The 20,554-nt window shown below is 57.8% G+C and overlaps 1 protein-coding gene across 1 annotated transcript; it reads right to left on the reverse strand.

The window, feature by feature from the left end:
* Positions 1 to 2,512: 2,512 nt before the first annotated feature.
* Positions 2,513 to 18,704, reverse strand: BIK (BCL2 interacting killer). The gene is made up of 5 exons (XM_032882831.1): positions 18,677 to 18,704; positions 6,083 to 6,223; positions 4,524 to 4,631; positions 3,696 to 3,813; positions 2,513 to 3,056 (listed from the first exon to the last, which is right to left on the reverse strand). Exons 2-5 carry the CDS (start codon positions 6,214 to 6,216, stop codon positions 2,967 to 2,969), a joined length of 450 nt encoding a protein of 149 aa, XP_032738722.1. The 5' UTR covers positions 6,217 to 6,223; positions 18,677 to 18,704; the 3' UTR covers positions 2,513 to 2,966.
* Positions 18,705 to 20,554: the final 1,850 nt, after the last annotated feature.

A 20,554-nucleotide genomic window follows, 5' to 3' on the forward strand; every position in this document is an offset into this window, starting at 1 on the left:
TAAAACCTCGAAGATGATGGGCCCCTCATGCCCCCACAGCCTTGTCACCTCCTCTGGGAAGGGGCTTCAATGTTTCCAGCGGCCTCCACCCCAGGCCCCCAGAGGGTAGGGGTCTGTGTCCCACCCCCCAACCCGTGGCAGTGCCCCTGGGCCCCGCTGCAGAAGGGCCACAGGAGATGGAAGCATCCTGGGCCGATGGTCTAGGGATCATGAGGCTGCTGGGTGACCAGGTCACCCCTGCCCCCTTCCTAGGAGGGATGGGCCTCCAGTCCTTCCTTTTTGGGGTTGGATGATTTCCGCTATCGCTGTTGCTAAACACCTGTTTGCAGCTTGTGGAAGTTGCCATGCGGATCAGCCAGGCTGGGTCTGACCATGACCCTTTCCCCATCTGGGCCTTGGTCTCACCACCCCCCACAGGCTGGACTGGAAGGCATCAGTGGGCAGAAGATCCCAGGCTGGTTGGGGTCAGAGGACCCCAGTGCCACTCTGGTCTGACCCCTTTCTTCTCTGGGCCTCAGTTTCTCCCTTGCAGGCTGGGCCGTCTTGAGCAGATCAGTCAAGTGCCAGTTCCACGTCGGCTTTGCAGGTCAGGAGGCTGCCACTCGTGTGGGGGTGCAGAAACTGGCAAGCTCCTCACGGCCCCAGGGGTGGGCATGAACAGACAAAGACAGTCGATCAGACTCCAGCCCAAGCTGGTTTACCCACCCTCATGCTCAGGCAGGTCTCCCACCCCAGGGCCTTTGTATGTGCTGCTCCCCCTAGCACTAAGGAGGACACTTACCTATCCTTCATTCTCTCCACAGCTAGCTCCACAGGCCTGGTCCTCCGGTCTCACCCACCCCACCCCCCATTTTCTGTCCTTTATTGCTCTCAGAACACAGCCCCCAGTTCTTAGCTTCTTTGTGTGCTTTTTATTTATTTATTTATTTATTTATTTATTTATTTTTAAAGATTTTATTTATTTATTTGACAGAGATCACAAGTAGGCAGAGAGGGAGGAGGAAGCAGGCTCCTTGCTGAGCAGAGAGCCCGATGCAGGGCTCGATCCCAGGACCCTGAGATCATGACCTGAGCCGAAGGCAGAGGCTTTAACCCACTGAGCCACCCAGGCGCCCCCTTTGTGTGCTTTTTAAATAGAATGTGAGATTTGAGGGACCATTATCTCCACAACCCCAGAACCTGTGGCCAAGCTTAGCAAAGTAGGGGCTCCTCTGACATCCATGGGTGGGAAGAATGTTGCAAACCCTAGGACACTTGGGGAGAGGGTCCCCAGATTCCTGCCGAGAGAAGACATGGCATCAGCATCTCCATTCCCTCCACTCTGAAGAGCCCCAAGCTCCTTGAGAAGCCGCGGGCAGCCCCAAGCACACTGAGAAAGGGGTGGGCACATGGGCAGTTTGACCCGAGTGCATGGGAGCAAGCTGCTCCCGGGTGGTTAGGGAGGACTTCCTGGAAGAGGTTCATCTGGGTTTGGCCTCCCCACATCCCCAGCTACGGATTCTCCAGTGGATCCCCAGGGCCTAGGGGTCAGTGCAGCCACACAGGAAAGCCCTGGGTCACTTCCAGGTCTATAAACTTGGTGGGTATCTGTACAGGGGTGGAGTGTCCTTTGGGTGGAGCAGGATGTCAGGATGGAACATTCCCAGCAAGGACCTGGGAACGGCAGGCTCTGGGCTCGCCCTGTGAGGCTTGGGGAGGGCCTGACATAGCCCCACGGGACCACTTACACAGGAAAGGAGGTGAAGTCAGGCTGTGAAGGGCCAGACTCTGGAGCACTGTGACATGGAAAGCCCGGTCGTGGCTGGGAGGGTCCCTTCAGTCGCGAAGGGTCAGAGGGGGCAGCTGGGAGCGGGCAGGACCTGACCGGCCGGGCTGGAGGGTAGTGAGTCACTGTCTGCTGCATCAGCTCTGGGGCTGAGTGGAGGGCAGGGAAGGCTCTCCGAATCCAGGACCTGAAGGGGACAGGGAGGAGGCTGCAGAAGGTGGGGACTCACCCCAGCCCGGGGTTGGCTCTTGAGATAGGGGGACTGTTGGGGCGGGGTGGGAGGTCAAGGAGTCAGAGCTCTAGTTCTGGAGAGAGGGCCTGACGGGGTCTAGGAACAGCACTAGGCCCAGGTCTGGGGCCGGCTGAGCCCGCGCGGTGGGTGCCCCTAGTCTAGCCCCTTCTCCCCAGCACAGCTGTGTGAGCGGCCCCCCAGGCTGCACTGCTCCAGCAGGGAGTGCTGGATGAGCAAATGTGGGGAGGGGAGGCAGCCCAATTATAAGAGCCTGACAGCCCAAAGGAAATAATCCCTAATGGTACATCTCAGGCACGAGGCAAGACAAGAGGCGGCGTAAACCTGATTGTGTCGGGCCAAACTTCATGACAGCAGGTGCCGGGAAGAGCCCGCAGGTGTGTGATCACGCACAGGTGGCTGGGCGCCCGCCCTGCCCCTTCTCTCCCCTCCCCCTTGATTCTCGCGCTGGGGGCAAGAGGCAACCCATGCGACAAACCCCCAGAGAGGACCAGAGACCAGCTGGAAACCAACATTTTATTGAGCTCTCCTCACCCCTCAGAAATCTATTCCAGCAGATTTTCTCTTTGCCCCGGGGCATCACAGACATGGGGGTGTGGCCAGCACTCCCCCCACGGCCCGCCACAGGGCCCCCCAGCAAGAGGAAGGCTCCTTCCCGGGACAGGCCACCACACGTGGGCTGGGGCCAGGAGAGCAGGCCCAGCCAGGCCTTGGCACGGGCAGTTAACCAGCAACGACCCCAGAGGTATAATGAATTCATTTCTCTTACAAAAAGAAAAAGAAAAAAACTAGTATGAAACCTCAGTAGTGTCCCAGCACTCCGTTTTAAATATATAAAAGGCATCATCAGAAAACCGTTAAAAAGACAACAAACCCAACAAGGCCACCGCCAGGGTGGCGGCCAGGGGGGGCGAGGCCAGCCCCGCCCCCCGCCCCAAGCAGCAGCTGGCGTCACTGGAGGACCTGAAGGCCCCAGCCTAGCAGCAGCACCACCAGCAGCAGCAGGGACAGCACCAGCCCGCGCCCGGGGTTGGGGGACACCTGTGGGATGAAGGGGGGAGAGGTGAGGCCCTCCAGCCCGGAACAGGGGTGTCTTCTTCCATGGCTCCTTCTGTGCCCGCTCTGTGGACACAGGGTTGAGCCCGTGAGGCTGAGGCCGGGGTGGGGAAGGACGAGTCAGGGAAGGTGGGGGACGCAGGAGCATCTCCAAACCGGACGGGTCGGGGACAAAAACCAGGAAGAGCAGCACAGGCAGGTGGGGCGATGGCCAAGGACGCGACAGAGGACAGAGGACAGAGGAGGAGAAGCCAGCCCACCCAGGATGCTCATCGGCTGGGGACGGTGGGAGCAGCTTCGGGAGGGACCATCCCCGGCGCTGGTGGGAGGGAGGAGGAGTGGTCAGGAAAGCGGCTCAGGAGCAGATGAGTGAGGAGCCGGTCCCTTCGCCAGCGGAAGGCATTCCCAGGGGAGGGAACAGCAGGGAACAGGCATGGAAGCAGCCAAACACATTGAAGAGTTCCAGCACCGAGTCCGTGAAGCACAGGTCTCAAAGCCCGAGCCCAGCAGAAGGGGGGAAGCGGGCAGGACGACAGGGAGGGGTAGGGTCTGCGGCATCCCGCCACTCCAGAGCTGCGAGCAGCACCGTGTACAGGAGTTAAGTCAATCTCAAGGTTTAGTTACCCTGTTCCTGAAGGTCAGGAAGCTCCAGATCCGTATGTGCTCCCTGAGGTTAGTGAGACCATCCACGAAACTTCGGAGAACACCTCTCAGGCCCATCTGGTTGTAGGTAAAAGCCAAGCTGTGACAAAGGGGAGGGGGAGCAGGGCCATTATTGCGGGAACAGGGACAGGGCTGCAGCCTTTCCTTTAGGGGACCCCTGTGGGGAGAAGAGGGCTGTGTCCCCCCCACACACACTGCCACTCTGTCCCCTTGCTCTGGTGGCTCCGCCAACGAGTGTCTCTCTCCACAGTCATCTGATTTCCTGTTTCCTTCTTCCACCCACCAGTCCACGGGGGTTTGGTCTGGGGTTCTGAAGCCGGCCATGGGGAAAAGGCTCCACTGTTCACAAGCCCAAGAAAGCAGGTCCTTCCCCCTGGAGGACCTTGCTCTGATGGAGGCCTGGGCACCCCAGCAGAAGGCTGCCTCTCTGGGAACCAAGAGACCACACTGCTGTGCCCCGAGGTGGGCTCGTACACCCCCAGCCTGAGTGGTCCTGTGAGCATCTGGAAACCCACAGAGATTCTGGCCAACCATGAAAGTACAGTGGGCTCGGGACAGAGGCCACCAAGCAGGACACACAGCTCCACTGAGCTCACCACCTTCCTGTCAGCATTTTAAGTTAAGACCCTTTGGGAAAAGTTCGGTCTTGGCTTGATGAAGCAGCAGAGAAAAGCACTTGGGTTCTGCTGTGCTGCCGCGGTGCAGGGGATGGGGACTCCTGGCGGAGGGATGCAGGGCTGCCCGGGAGGGGAGCGGAGCGGTCTCCTCCCAGGGCCTGGGGCCACCCACCTGTGCACAGCCATCCCGGGCAGCTCGCCAATGCGAGGCAGCGTCCATCTCACTTCCATCTCGTCCCCGATGAAGGCCAGCCGCATGGCCACATCGTCGGGGTTGCTGCTGCGGGAGGGCATGGAGAATTAGGGGTGTAGCTGTGCAGTGACGCCCCACATACCTGGGCCGGCCTGGCAGATCGGGCCCCAGGTTTCTGGGAGGCAAGGTGTGGCACAGAGCGAGGTGGGAACCTTCACGCACCCCTCCTCTGGCTCCTGCTTTGCTTCAGAAAAGACCAGCAAGGTCCCATCCCTGGGGGGACTGCACTCCTCTCGTCTTGTGGGAGGGCAGAGACACATGCAGGGCCCGTGAACAGCAGATGCGCCTCCCTGTCACAGCCTTCCTCTCCCTCCAAGCAACACTGAGGGTTGGGGAGCCCTGGGAGAGGCCACCCACCTGGAGGCTTGCCAGGAAAGATGGCAAAGGTGGGCAATGGGGCTGGGCGTGCTGGGGCTCCCGAACCCCCCGGAACTGGGACTGGTTTCCCACAGGGTCTCGATTTTCCCTCCTCCTCATGGGGAGGGATTCTAGGACCTGTTCCCTGCGCCCCCAATCGTGAAACCACCTGTTGTCATCACCCTTTTCAGAAGGGAGGGGCTAACCAGTTCCCTCCTCTCACTGACCGAATCCTGGATGGGAAGGAGGTCCGCGCACTCACACCTGACCTCCAGATCCTACAGCCTCCAGACTGGCTTCAGTCCTGCTCTCAGGGCTTTGCCCACATTTCATCTGGGAATTTCCAAGTGGACAGGCATCCCAGTGGCTCCCAGCTCAGCCCCAGCCACCTGCCCAGTCTCTCTGGGGTCCGTGCTCTCTAGTCCAGAGGTGCCGGAAGGTTGGATGGGAGGCTGGGGAGGTCTGGCTGGCAATCCCAGGTGGGGGACTGAGGTCCCACCTCTATCTCAATACCCCGTGGGACCTCAGGAAGACACTGCCCCACGCTGAACGTCCCCTGTTGTCATCTCCAAGTGGAGCAGGACAGGGCAAGAGGCAGATTTTCAGGTCCCTCCAGCTCTAAAATCCCAGCCAGCCCCAATCCCCAGGTCCAGACCCTAATGCCTAAGAGATTCCTGAGACCTAAAGCAGAAGGGAAGCACCTGGAACCTGGGGCCGGCCCTGGGAAGATCCCCTCTTCACTGTCCCGGCAGCCTGGACCCCAGACCCTGTGTGTGAAGAGGCTTCCTCAGGCTACTTCTGATTTTCTAAAATTAGAACCATCTCATCAAGAGGCCTTGATGAGACATCATGGTCAGTGAGGGTCAGGCGATACCCAGTCCTAAAGCCAGAGGTTTAAGCCATTTTGGCGGCAGTGCCCAAGGTCCATCCTGGGAATATGCTGGAACCCGAGGGCCTCTGTGGGCTGACAGCAGTGCCAAGGGGCCGCGCCCGGGGCACTGGCCTCCATGAGCACACCTGGGGAATTTCCGCCCTGGGGCCCTGCTCTTCCAACTGCACCCCCAAGGTCACTGGCCAGAAATGGGAGTGGGTGGGGCCCGCGGAGTGTTGCTAGGACCTACCTGTTAGGGGAGGGCCCTGGATCATAGTACTCCACAAGATCAGTCATGCCAGGGACCTCCAGCACTTCCGGGCCATGCTCCTGCAGAAAGGTGCTCAGAAAGAGGTTCCTGGAAAGGGATCCCGTGTGGGACATTTCTTCTCTGGGGGAGAAGAAAGACAGAAAGACAGAGACTGAACCCTCGTTCATCGAAGCCAACTGTGGCTCTCCTGCTCACTTTCCCAGCATGCCTTGCAGCTGGTGGTGGGAATGCAGCCTGGTTCTGGGAAATGGGGTCTCAGAGTTCTGACATAAGGGTTTTAGCCAGGGCAGCTCCTCTCCCCGCTTGCTGCCTTCAACACAGGAGGAAAGGCTGGAGCTGCAGCAGCCACTTTGTGACACCAAGGTGCTGAACATAAGGATAACCAAGACACCAAGAAAGCAGAGGAGAGAGGGAGGGAGCCTGGCTCTCTGATGGCCTTCCCGAACACTTGTATTTTTGCAAGTCATGGCCACCCTCGCTGTGTAAGAAAAGTAACACCCAACTCAGTGAGTTTCCAGTTCCTTGCAGCCAGAGCCTCTCCTATTACAACCGTGGATTCCCACGTCAGAATGGTTCCCATCATCCCGAGATAGCAGGGTAGGAGAGTCCGTGACCGAGGTCACCACAACTTAGCCCACACCATACCGAACAGACTTAGGGCTAGAATATAATGGCGAATATGGAACCCACAGACCTGAGCTCAAATCCCAGCTGTCACTTAGCACCTGTGTGATGCTGAGGGACCTCTGCACGTCAACCCACTGTCTTATTGTCCTGGGCTCTTAAAAATTCTGCAATTCTTCACATTAGCCTGCTCTGAGTGGATAGGACCCTCTCATTATCTTGTTGGATCCCTAACCTTCAAGGCTGGTATTCATTAAGATGAGACCTGGAAAAGTTCATGATGAAGCCAAGAAGGGCCAGAGCCAAGTCCCCCTGCTCCCCAGGCCAGGGTGGACAGCGTTCACATTTGGCAGGACATGCACAGGTGCCCGCTGGGGACGCGGGGTGTAGGCGAGAGTGTGCACACTACGTGCTTTCCCCATTAAAGGGTGGTGACTGGAGACGCAGAGCCAGAGCACAAGCTCATGGGGGCGCAGAGATAAGTGCGGACCCTCCAGGTATCTTGGGACGAGACGAGACAGGATAGTCAACAGGGCATCCAAAACACGATCAAGAAAAATGGACACGCTGCGATGTCATCGAGGGCACAGACAGGTATTTGAGGGTCTGGGGTCTTTGAGAAAGGGTATAGAAGAGCAGCACTGTTCCGGAGAGAATATGTGCCCAGAATTTGTCTCAAGAGGGCGGTTTCCATTTCCTAAGGGAAAGCTGGTAAAGTCTCAGGTCTGTTCCAGATGAAAGCCCACCTTGAAAGACAAGCTCTAGCGAGAGTGAGGGCTGGAGAAATCAGACATGTAAACACAGTCACAACAGCCACGAAAGGCCTGTGGCCTGACATACGCCACCCGCACCTGTGAGGGCCGCGCCTTCCCCTGCAGGGTCCTGGCGGTGGCGGGGGTCTGACCACCTGCTGAGGGCAGCACCTGCGGGCAGGGTTGAAAAGCTGCAGGCCTGAGACCCGGCAACGAAGCCCCCTCCAAAACCAACAGACCAGCATGAACCAGAACCCCACGGGAGGATCAGGTGGCATTTCTAAAAACCCTCAAATGCCGATAGCAACTTTACTGCAGCACAGGTACTGCTGGGAGCGCGTAACCCTTCTACCTCCATTCCAGATCGCTAGGCAGTAGTTAAAAGCTATGACCCCAGCCCTAGGGACCCACCTCCAGCCACCCCCTAGGCGCTGACACCCTACCCAGCCGTCAGACTTCAGTTGTGCTTGTTTAAAAACAGAAAAAGGAGGGCGCCCAGGTGGCTCAGTCGTTAAGTGTTTGCCTTCGGCTCAGGTCATGATCTCAGGGTCCTGGGATCAAGCCCCACATCGGGCTCCCTGCTCAGTGGGGAGCCCGCTTCTCCCTCTCCCACTCCCCCTGCTTGTGTTCCCTCTCTCGTTGTGTCTCTCACTGTCAAATAAATAAAATCTTGAAACATAATAATAAGGGGCGCCTGGGTGGCTCAGTTGTTAAGCGTCTGCCTTAGGCTTGGGTCATGATCCCAGCATTCTGGGATCCAGCCCCACATCGGGCTCCCTGCTGAGCGGGAGGCCTGCTTCTCCCTCTCCCTCTGCTGCTCCCCTGCGTGTGTTCCCTCTCTCGCTGTCTCTGTCAAATAAGAAAATAAAAATTGAAAAAATAGTAGTAATAAAATAATAAAAATAGAAAAGGGAGCCTCCACACAGGAGAACAGTGCGGGGTCAGGGCAGCGGCACCAGCACAAACAGCAACAAGCTGACTTCAGTCAGCAAGTTGGAGGAAGCCACTCTAAGAATAAAAGACAGAGAACATTCAAGCCACCAGAGAACATGTGATCAGTTTGATGAGGCAGAAGAGGATTTCTAGCAGACATGCAATGAGCCTTTATGCAGAAAACACAGAATCACCTTTTGTACTTTTTAAATAAGATTTTATCTATTTATTTGAGAGAGAGAGAGCAGGTGCATGTGCACTAGCGGGGGGGAGGAGAAGAGGGAGAAGCAGGCTCCCCGCTGAGCAGGGAGCCCCTGTGGGACTGGATCCCAGGACCTGAGCCAAAAGCAGACGCTTAACAGACTAAGCCTCCCAGGAGTCCTGAGAATCACTTTTTGGAACCACCAAGAGTTTCAAGGTTGCCAGATACCAGATGGACATATAAAAATCAATAACCACAAGGCAACCAGAAAATACGGTAGCAGACAGACTACGCACGTACAGGTACAGAGGCTTTCATCAGGAATGAAATCTGATTTTTTTTTTTTTTAATGCTCTGGGGCACCTGGGTGGCTCAGTGGGTTAAAGCCTCTGCCTTCGGCTCGGGTCAGGATTCCAGGGTCCTGGATGGAGCCCTGCATCGGGCTCTCTGCTCAGTGGGGAGTCTGCTTCCCCCTCTCTCTGCCTGCCTCTCTGCCTGCTTGTGATCTCTATCAAATAAATAAAATCTTTAAAAGAAAATGCTTTAAAACTTACAGAGAAAAACATAAAACTCTATTGAAGGATTTAAAAGGTATAATGGAGCCAGACAGAAACTGTGACACTGCACAGGGAGTGCACGCTGGGGGTCTGGGTGCCCTTGAGCTCCAAGGGTAGCATTTAAGGATTAGGGACAGAGCTCCCACCTCTGTTGCCCCCAGGCCCTAGGGGGCTTGATAACTATGCAAATGGAAATTTCCCAGGAAAAGCAGTCCCAGCCCTCCTTTGTATGCGCCCCCTGGCCCCCTTGGCCCTCCACACCAGCCCCAGGCTCTGGGCCTGGACGTGGCCTCGGAGTCTCCCTTTGACCTATGGTCCAAACATCCCTCGGCCTCCAGCAGAGACAGTCCCAGAATCCCTGGACACCAAGTGGGAATGGGGCCCGAGATCCGTGTCTGACAAGCCCCAGGGCTGGGTGAGTGGTGGGGTGGTGCCTCCCCCATACACAGCTGGGAGGATCCTGCGTGGGTTAATCTTCTAACCCAACCACTCACTTGAGCTGCAGTGGGAATCTTGGGCGAGGCCTCCAGTTTCGTCCGTTAAATGGGAAGAATAATCCCAAACTAATGGGGTTCATTTTTCTGGTAAGAACCAGCATCAACCACCTGTTCTGACCCTGGCTGAGGTTTTTAGCACCCACCTCATTGGGCCCTAATCCAAGCCCTGGGTAAGGTTCTCACAAAAGACTGACCAGCCGGGCCTGGGCTGGCCTTGGGGCTCAAGGTCTGAGTGGGAGAAATCAGAATGTGGCCACAGAGCTGGCGTCAAGGTCCCTGCAGCCGGCCCACCACGCCATGGCAGGCCAGCGCCGGTCCCTTCCTGTCCAGCTCTACTGCGGCTGCCCGGTCTCCAGTCCCCGCTGGACCCTCTCCAATCTGACCTGGTCATTGCTCCACTCGGGGGTCGTGTCATGCTACTATCAGGGCCCTTTTCCCCTGGCCACCTCCCCAGCCCCAACCCTGCCCAACCCCATCTCAGCCCCTGCTCCCACCGCACTCCAGGTGCGTGCTTCTGTGAGCCGAGCGCGGACAGGTCAGGCCCCCACCCCTGCTGCTGGCCGACCATCCTGTCCCCTTTGTCCACGCCCTCCTATTGGTCACCAAGGAACTCAGCCCTGGCCCTGCCTTCCTAGCTCACCTGGGCCAGGCTGGGGGGCTCCCCCTCCCATCTCTAACCGACCCCACGGTGGGGTGCTCTTTCTTCCTCTGTGGTAGCTTAGAGCATGGACACTCTCTGTACCCCCCCCACTTCTTCCCTTCCACGTGAGGATACTAGGAATGCACCTCCCCGGGAGCTGTGAGGACGTGATGGAAACTGTCTTAGCGCCCCCACACCCCGGAAGGCAACAAACCAGGAGCTGCCAGTGTAACTCGGCTCCAGCCCCCAGCCCACAACACAGAGCACGTTTGTCAAATGGCCCAACATGGCCCAGCACCGAGGAAGCTGCCGGCCGCGGAGCCCACACTGCTTTGAAGCATCTAAGCATCTTTTTTTTTCCCCCCAGCAGATTTGCAAATAAGCAGTTTCAGACCATTCTTGGGTGAAAGAAGGCTCACCTAGCCGGTGTCCCCACCCCGGCTGCAGCCCACGCGTGCACCCGCCGACACACTCTGTGGAGAGAGCCCACGGGGGCGCCTGGGTGGCTCAGTCGGTTAAGTGTCTGCCGCGGGCCTGGGATCAAGCAAGCCTCAGTCAGGCTCCCTGACTCTCAAATAAGTAAAATCTTAAAAAAAAAAAAAAAAGCCGTCAGGAACACGCTCTTACCCACAGAGCTCAGGATGCCCACCCCGCCTCTGGGCAGAAGAAAGTCGCCTGCACAGCCACAGGGACACCTGTGGGGGCTGGGAGATGGAGAGAGGGGCCAGGCTCCCAACCTCCTGTGTGCACTTTCCCATGACGTTTGACCTCCCCCCACATGTAACAGCGTGGGGACAGGTGCATACTCTTTCTCCCCCAGCCCAGCCTGTGTGTTCCTGCATGCTGGCGGCCAAGCAGGAACAGCTGGTGACACCTGGGGGCTCCAGCAATAGCACCTGGTCCCTAAAGTCCTGGGTGCCAGGCCAGCGGCTGCTAGGTGGACCCAGTTGAGACCTAGCCACCAGATTTTTCCTCGGAAGCTTCCCACCCACACCTGCCCCCCCCCCCGAAACCAGCCCGCCGCTGTAGGGGACGGGGGTGGTGCACTGGTTTAGGGAGCAGCCGGGTGTCACAGCGTAGGTGTGCTCGAGCAGCAAAGCCCAGACCTCAGCAAGACAGACCCAGGCTCCAGTCCCAGCTCTGAGATGCCACCGCGACCAGTCACCGGATTCTGAGCCTAACTCAGAGAGGGGTCACCAGCGTGGAAATAGCATAGCCTCCCAGAGCTAAGAGGATTAAGAGATATGGATGCTGCCCACTTCCTGCCACCCAGCAGGGGCTCCAAGGCTGGCTAAGGCATCAACAAACGCAGAGCGGGAGACAGGAGCCACTGAAGTCCCAAGTGCACCTACCCCTGACTTCTAGGGTGCATCCTGCATGTCCCGCTGCAGGTACCCGGTGGCCACGAAAACCATGAGCAGGGGTCTGTAAGCGTTCCCATGCGGGGACCTGGAAGTCACGTGGCTCCGCGCACAGGTCTGCAATCGTGCGGCCATATGTGCATATAAAGGACGTAACAGACAAACACCTCCATCTGCAGAGGTCATCTTCTGAAGAGGCGGGAGGTTAGGAGAGAAGGGGTCTCTCTGGGACACACTTGGGAAGGGGCCTGAATTTGTAACTCTGTGCTCTTGGGTTCTTGAACTTTTACTACCGTGCATGTGCTGGGTTCGTGGATTCCAAAAATACATCAAGGAGCACCTGGGTGACCCAGCTGGTTGGCCATCCGCCTTCGGTTCAGGTCGTGATCCCAGGGGCCTAGGATCGAGCCCCACATCAGGCTCCCTACTCGGCGGAAGCCTGCCTCTCTCTCTCCCACTCCCCCTGCTTGTGTTCCCTCTCTTGCTGTGTCTGTGTGTCAAATAAATCTTAAAGCTGAAGTTGCAATAAAGAAGTTTCTTTAAAAAAAAAAAAAAAAAGATTTACTTTAGAGAGAGATGTATGACCAGGGAGAGGGACAGAGGGAGAGGTAGAGAATATTAAGCCAACTCCATTCTGAGCAGGGAGTCCAATGGTGGGGGCTCAATCCCAGGACCCTGAGATCATGACCTGAGCTGAAACCATAAGGCAGATGCTTAACCAACTGAGCCACCCAGGCACCCCTGGAAAAGGTCTGTCTTAAAGGTCTATTTCAGGAATCAAGCCACCCCCCCTCCCCACCCTGTCCCCACCTGGTGGGGAAGTCCCCCCTCCGCCTCCACCATCAGGAACCCCAGAGGCCTGAAAGTGCTCCTCCCAGGTGGGCAGGGCTCACTTCCCTGGTGATGGAGAAGCAACTGGGGAAAAGACGGGGAGTGACAAAGAGGGAGAGAGAAGAAAGGTGTTTCAGGTAAGATGTTGGAAACTCACCTGTGCTGGGGTGTGGGGGCTGCTCAGTGATTCCAGAAGTGTCATCTTGGAATGGGCCCATAGTGCCACAGCCCCTCAATCCTGCCTCCTCACCAGCACTGTGCCCCCCCACCAGAACCCAGCGCAGGTGCTGGCCTGAGTCACTCGGAACCCAGGTGCTGCAGGCAGAGCCATCCACAGGAGGGTGGCCCGCCCCTATGGCCTTGGGCAAGGACTGTCCTCTCCTGCCTGCAGGTGACTGCTCCTGATGACCCAGTGTCCTTATTTGCATCGCTCAGCCTAGCCTCCCCCAGAAGTCGCCCCACTTCACAGATGGGGACCCAGGAGGGGGGAGAACGGAAATTCAGAGCCTCCTGACCCTGCAATCAAGCTCCCCACCCCAGGGCTCCAAAAATACACCGCCCAGCAGTGCAGGTTGACAGCAGAATGAAAAGGAAGCCCCCATCCCTCCCCCAGCAAAAAATAGGCACCTCGGTGGCTCAGTTGGTTAAGTGTCTGCCTTTGGCTCAGGTTGTGACCCCAGGGTTCTGGGGTCCTAAGATCAACCCCGATGTCGAGCTCCCCACTTGGCAGGGAGACTGCGTCTCTCTCTCCCTCTGTGTGTGCTCTCTCAAATAAAATTAAAAAATAAATCGAAAAAAACAGGTGAGGGGGAGGCCACCTTGACAATCCCAAAAAAAGTCTTGCTTTGAGACCTGAAATGCCAAATAGTTTCCACTGAATCCGATAGTGATGGACCGAACATACTGGGGCCCTGTACGTCGGGCTTGGCCACAGCCAGACAGTTTGTCACGTCTCGTGTCAGCATCCTGCCTTCTGAGCACGGGAGCCGAGAGGCTGGCCCAGAGGTGAAAGTGAAGACCCTTTTCACACACCCATGAAACCTGGCCTTCCGCTCCAGGGAGGCGCCATCTGGGTCGTGCACCCAGTTCAGGTCCAAGTTTGGCGGGAGATGCTCAGGCCGGATTCAGCAGCAGGTCCGCAGGGCCCCACGCCGGGCCTGGCTCAGTGCACTCAGGTTCGTTAGTGGAAATGAGGCAAACCAGCACCCCCTCGTCCTCCCCGAATCCACACTTGGGGCAGGCTGGCCACAGGTGTGTCTGCAACAACAGGCTGAAGTCCTGGTTGGCTGCTGAGTGACAGGACTGAGATGAGGAGCCACTGGGATGACATTTATGCAAATGTCCAGAGCTCACCGCTTCTGATCGTTACTTACAGAGGGGGACCCCCGCGTCCTAGTCCAGCGTGGCCATTCGGCTCTGGACAAGTTCCCTAGCCCCTCTAAACCCCCTCATTCCTTGTCTGCCAAACAAACATTGGGGAGATTTTCTTTTTAGGTCCCTTCCTGCTCACATATCTATAAAGATCCCCACAACCAGAGAAAGCAGAACAGATGAAAAATTCTCGGTCACAGGGGATTCTGAAAGTGGCTTTACACCAGTTTCCCGTGGCCTGGAGGTTTGTGTCCACTCCCAAATTCTTAAAGCCCAGGGTGATGGTATCAGGAGGTGGGGCCTTTGAGAGGGATTAGACCTTGTAGGCTCTCCTAATGGGATTAGTGATCTTCCAAGTGAGAGGCCCAGGAGAGCTCCCTTCAGGTCCCCAGTCCCCCCCACTTAAGGATCCAAAAGTCAGCGGCACCCTGACCTTGGATTTCCAGCATCCAGAACTGTGAGACATGACTCTGTAGTTTACAAGCCTCCCGGTCTGTGGCGTTGTAATGCACAGCTACAACGACGTGAACAGAAAACATGGATGGAGGGAATGCAAGGAAAACCCAGGGGTTACCAGCTGACACCCGAGAGGGGACCCAAGTGGCCTGTCTGCTTTGCCATCACCAGCAGAAAGGACAGCGGCCAAGATACTACTTGGGCCTGCAGTTTATAAGTTTGAGAAGCATGTGTTTAGAAGAAGTTTTGCGGGCATCTGGCTGGCTCAGTCGGTAGAGCACGTAACTCCTGATCCTGGGGTTGTGAGTTTGAGCCCCAAGTTGGGTACAGAGATTACTTAAAAAAAATAATAATTAAAAAAATAAATTAAAAAAATAATAAAGTTCTTAAGCATTTTAAGTAAAATTTTGTGCCCTCCTAGGCCCAAGCTCTGAGGAGCCAAGAGAGACAGACGCAGCCCTCGGGGTCCTTTATTCCAGAGTTTTGAGTCTGCCCCCCTCCTCTTTCTTAAAGATTTTATTTGACAGAGAGAGTGAGCACAAGCAGGGGGTGCGGGAGAAGGAGAAGCAGACTCCCCACTGAGCAAGGAGCCTGACCAGGGACTCCATCCCATGACCCCAGCGTCACGACCTGAGCTGAAGGCAGACACTTCGACTGAGCCCCCCAGGCACCCCTGTGCAGAGCAGTTTCAATGACTCACTGAATCCTGACACCCCCTCCAGTCAGCAGCTCTGGGGGCTCCCACTTCCTCCCTGGGACAAAGTCCTTAGTCCCCCACTGGACTTGTCCTGGCCCTTTCGAACCCTCAACTTGACTTTACTGGCGCCCTCCTGCTTCCCCCAGGCTGGTACAGGGGCTGGCACAGGCCTGGCCCAAAACCCACCCCCTCCCCGCCCAGAATTCATTGTTCCTCATCTGCGCCGTCCCAGCACCTTCGGTAAACAAACCTGGATTGGGCACTTGGCCCATTTTAGTCTCATTAAATGTTTACCTGTCTGTCTGCCCCAGCTCAGAGCAGGGACCTAGTGCACGGGGACAGTCCGGGGCGGGAGGGGGCAGACAGTAGAGTGGAAAACAGAACAAGGGAGCTACAGGGACCGCCAAGTCCTGGCTCAGAGACCCTGGCCTCGCCACACCCTCGCCAGCAGGAAGTGTTGCTGTGAGGAGGAGGCAGAGGCTGAGGCGGGAATAAGGTACACAGCGGGCGCTCACTAGGTACACAGCAGGCGCTCACTAGGACTATGAGCCAGGAGCTCAGGAGACGCGCATACTATGCGGACCACCTCAGTGAGAGCCGGGATTTTCCTGATGTGTCATCGTCCACACACAGGGAAATGGGCAGCTTCCGTCCTCACCTTGCTCTAGCTTCTTCTAAGCTCCAAGCCACAGACACACAAATGCCAACACGGGGGCGGGGGGGGCAGGGGCAAGAGTGCTCAGTTCTAAATGTCTGTATCCCAGTGATGCTCCCCCAGCCCCAGCCCCAGCGGGGCTGCTCCCGCTCCGGAGGGCACTTCCTCTCAGTCTGGGTGATGGGCTGTCTTCTCCCTCCTCCAGAAAAACAGGTTTACCGTGCAGGGCCCAGCAAGGCCCTGCGGGTGTTTCGTATTGTCACACCCTAATATTGACACTAGGGAAATCAGCTGTCCTCCCTGGGCCCGCCTCAGCGCGGGCCCGCTGACCACCAGCCCTGGCCTCCCCGCCGGGAGGTGCCAAAGAGGAACTGGGGGCCACGACCTTATTTGCTTACGCTCGGTCTTTCGCCCAGAGCCTGGCCCCGGCAGGACAAAGAGACGAGGGAGCGGCTCCACGTGTCCACTCCGGACCCACGGCAGGCTTCCCGGTGGCTGCCGACAACAAAACCGGAGCGTGCCTGGGACTTCCTTGAAACCTCTTGGAATTGTTCTGAGCAGAGAGAAAAAAACAGCCAGACTCTCGTGGGATCCACTATGTTCGAGGCAGGGGAAGCAAGAAGCCATTAATTGTCTACAAACTTCATAGGTTCACTAAAAACAGGATGCTTTCCAGGGAGAGGGGAAAAACCTCCCAGGTCAGCTTTAAGACTCAACCAGCGGACGGAGCCGGGCCCCAAGCACCCCCTTCTGCATGTCAGCCCAGCAGAAGAGAACAAATGGGCTCATGTTGCTCCCTGGTTTCTCTTCAGCTCAGGGACTCCAGCTTTCATACCTACCAACCCCCTAATAAAACTTTAGACACTTAACCTGCACACGGCCCTCCATCCAGCCTCTTCCCAGTGTGCCCAGGCCGTGCCATGGTGGGGATACTCCACTGAGTGGGCTTGGTCCTCCTGTTCTCATGGAGCTGCAAGCTAGAGTCACGCTAAGGGACCACAAGTGGGTAATTTCAATCTGTCTCTAGCGTCTGGAAATGGTCCAGTAAGGTCCTTGCACAGAGGAACCAGTAGGAAGAGAGGAAAGGCTGCACCTTTAGATGAGGTAATCAGGGAAGACTTCTCAGAGGAGGCAAGCAAGTAAATGGAGACAGGGAAAAAGGAGGACACCCAGGGGGGCGCTGCTAAGTGTATCACTCCATCCCACAAAGGGCCTCACAGGACCCCTGGTGCTTGGAGAAATATCCTTGCTGAGTGTTCCCACAAAATAAATAAATAAATAAATAATCCCCTGGCAGCCATCTTAGAAGATTAAATAGGTCCCCCCACCTCCCGGGAGGGCTCTGAGGCACAGACTGAAATCCAGTCTCACCAGATGCTCTAGACACTTTAAACCAAAAACAAGCACAAATAAACATACACAACGTTAACACCGGTAAAGCTGAAGGAACCACAGCTAAAGCCATCATTGACAGCCCCGTGACCTTGAGCTTAAAAGCGTGGGAAATCCCCAAATCCTGGAGCGGGAAGGGAAGGGTGGAGGACAGCCAGAGCTGTGGACAAGAGCGGCACCAGCAGCCAGGTGCGAAGGCCCAGCCGGCTGCAGCCTCAGACTGCTTAGGGAACAAAGTGTGAAGCCATACCCATAACCACCTAAAATGTGCCACTCTGAGAATTTACCCCAAAGGCATGCCCAAGGTAATCAGAAATAAGGTTAAAGTGTTCGCTCTAAGGGAAGCCACGATCAGGCACCAACACTTGGGTGGGAAACCGCATGGACCCATTCCGCAGAAGGGACAAACTGAGGCTCAGAGGTGGAGTAGCCCATCTAAGACAACACAGCTGGGAGGTGGCTGCGTGGAGAGTTTTGTTGGGGCTCCCAGAAAAACGGCTCTGCCTGCCTTTTCTGCTGCCTCCTGGAACGAAGTCTCAGTTTCTCCACCTGTGAAATGAGGCCTCCGGCTTCGGAGCAGCACAGAGCTCAACGGCCCGCCCTCCTCCTCCCGCGGGAAGGACAACGCCAATAACGCTCCCTTCCTGGGGAGCCCGAGCGAAGCTTCAGGGAGAACAGCCGGCCGAGGGCCGGGCCGGCGCGGGTGCTCGGGGAAAAGGTTACAGCGGCAGCGGCAACAACAGCGTCCCGCCCCCCGGAGTGGCTCAGGCCGGCGAAAATTACAGTAACGATTAACGGTTTACAAAGCGGTTTCGCTCCCAGGAGGCCCGGGCTCCGAGCGAGAGCGTGCGGAGCCCGGAGCTCCCCCGAGTCGCTTCGGCCGCGCGCGGGGCTGGCGGCGGGACCCCGCCCGGTCACCGCATGGAACGCCCGCGGTCACTGCAGCGCCGAGCGCGCGCGGGCCGCTCCGGTTTGCAAAGCGAGGCCGGACGTGCCCGCGGGGCGCACCTGTGCAGGGCGAGGGCAGGTGCGGGGCGGCGGCCGCGCCCCGCTCGGCGCGCAGTTCCTATTCCGGACAAAGGCGCTCTCAGGACCTCCGCAGGTGCGCGGCGACTCGGGGCGCCCCGGGTCCCCACGGGGACCAGCGCCCGACGCCATCTTCCCGGCCTCGGGGGACACCCGGCTGTGCGGCCGCGGCCAGTGGCTGGCGCTCCCGCGCTCCGACCCTGCCCGCACGGCCTCCCCCCTGCCGCCACCCCCCGAGGGCGTGGGAGTGGGACCCCGGGAGTCCGCGCCGAGGGGCGGTGCGGAGCGACGGGGCATTGCACGGTCGCGCAGACTGAGGCCCGCGGGGGCCGCGGCTGCTGCCATCGCCGGCGGGGGCCTGCAGACCTCGCCGGGGCGACGGGCGTTTCGGAGCCGGGGTCCCGAAAGGTCTCCCGAAAGGGGCACACCCAACAGCTGCCCGGGACGGAAAATCCTGGGCACCGGTCCCCAAGCTTCCAGCCGCTCGGCACCCAGGGCAGCACCCTGAGCGCCCACCTGCTGGACGCGGGCCGGGCGCAGGGCAGCGGGGTGAGGGCCGCGGCAGGGGCTCGGACTCACCTCGCGTCGGAGGTGGCGGCGGGCGCGAGGGCCGAAGGGCTTGGGCGGGGAGGCGTATTGTCTGCGGCGGAGGCAGGCGCGCGAGCTTATAAACCGCCGGGCCCGGGCCCGCCCCCCCCCGGCCCGCCCCCAGGCCCGCCCCGCCCCCGGGGCCACCACTGCTGTTCCCGCTCCCGCCCCGCGGCTTGGGATCCGGGCCGGGCTCTTCGGTGGCAAGTGCAGTGCCAGCCGTCTGCGCCCCGCGGTGCACTCTGCCCGCGCCTAGTGGACACACCCGTTGGCCGAATCCGGGTGTATGATCCAGGGTCTTGACACGGATTGTCCCCTTCGCCCTCCAAGGGTCGCTGAGGTCTCGGTGCTTTTTTCCAAGCCCCTTTTACCGATAAGAAAACTGAGTGTGGGAGAGGACCGAACGACAGCGGGAATTCCCCCCTCGAAGAGTGATGCTTTCTGCGTTAGCCGTTTGGGGAGTTAGGTTTTGTTCTGTTTCTCTCGATTTTCTTTATTGTGGTAAAATACGCACAACACAATTTACCGTATTAAGCGTTTTTAAGTGTACTGTTCAGTGGCATTGAATACACAGCGTGCAGTGCTCACCACCACCCATCTCTACAATTCCATCTTGTAAAACAGACTCTATACCCATTAAAAACTCTCCACTGGGGCGCCTGGGTGGCTCAGTTCGTTAAGCGTCTGCCTTCGGCTGGGATCCTCATTCCAGGGTCCTGGGATCCAGCCCCACCTTGGGCTCCCGGCTGAGCGGGAAGCCGGGACTGCTTCTCCCTCTCTCTCCGCCTGCTGCTTGCCCTGCTTCTGCTCTCTCTGTCAAATACATAAATAAAATCTTAAAAAAAAAAAATCCAAGAAACAAAACAACAACTCATTCCTGGGGTTCCCTGCTGGCTCAGTCGTCGGAGCCGGTGACTCCTAAAACTTCCATCACAGTTCTGAGTTCCACTCTGGGAGTAAAGATTATTTAAAAAACAAAACAAAACAAAACAAAACAAAAAACCTCCCCATTTCCTTCTGCCCCCCCCCCCCCCCCCCCCCCCCCGACCCTGACCCCCACCTGGAATTAGGATTTGTTTGTTTGAGATTTTATTTATTTGACAGAGAGAGAGCACGGTCAGGGGGAGCTGCAGAGGCAGAGGGAGAAGCTGACTCCCCGCTAAGCAGAGGTACCCTTGTGGGGCTCGATCCCAGGACCCTGGGATCACGACCTGAGCCGAAGGCAGACGCGCACCCACGGAGCCTCCAGGGCACCCCTGGAATCAGGTATTTTTGAGCCTATTTCACAGCTGTGAACACTGAGTGATGCTTTGGTAGAAACAGCATAAGCAGCATCCCACACCCTCCCCACCCCACCCTACCAACTGTACCACCCACCACACCCCCATTCCCTGGCCTTCCACACCAGCACCAGCACTGCCTTGAAGTTCCTGGGCCTGGAGAAATGGGGGGGAGGGTGCAGAGCCCCCAGGGGGTAAGGAGAATCCTAAAGGTTCTAGTAGCTGGGACCCGGCCCGGGGTGGATTAGGGAGAGGGAGGAACAATCCGCAGGTGGAGGCAGGAGCCTGGCGGAGGCGGAGGAAGGCAGAGGCCAGGCTGGGATTACAAAGTAACCACCCTCCCAAGAACACAACAACAAGGCTTGTTTACCTTAAGTCCTGCAGGCTCGGAGGGAGGAGGAACAGCAGGTCCAAGGGAGTTCCCCTCCCCCTAGTTCTGCCATTTGCTACCTGTTGGGGCCCCCTGATCCCTTCTTCCCACTTCTGGAGTGTCTGGCAGTGATGCCCAGTTTCCCTTCAGTGTTCTGGAGGAAAATGGGCTGACCCACCCCACCCCTGCAGGGCTGTAGGGAGGATCAGAGGAGATCTG

Source organism: Lontra canadensis, unplaced genomic scaffold (assembly GCF_010015895.1).
Source record: "Lontra canadensis isolate GAN:19392208 unplaced genomic scaffold, GSC_riverotter_1.0 scaffold84, whole genome shotgun sequence".
Taxonomy (NCBI): Eukaryota; Metazoa; Chordata; class Mammalia; order Carnivora; family Mustelidae; genus Lontra; species Lontra canadensis.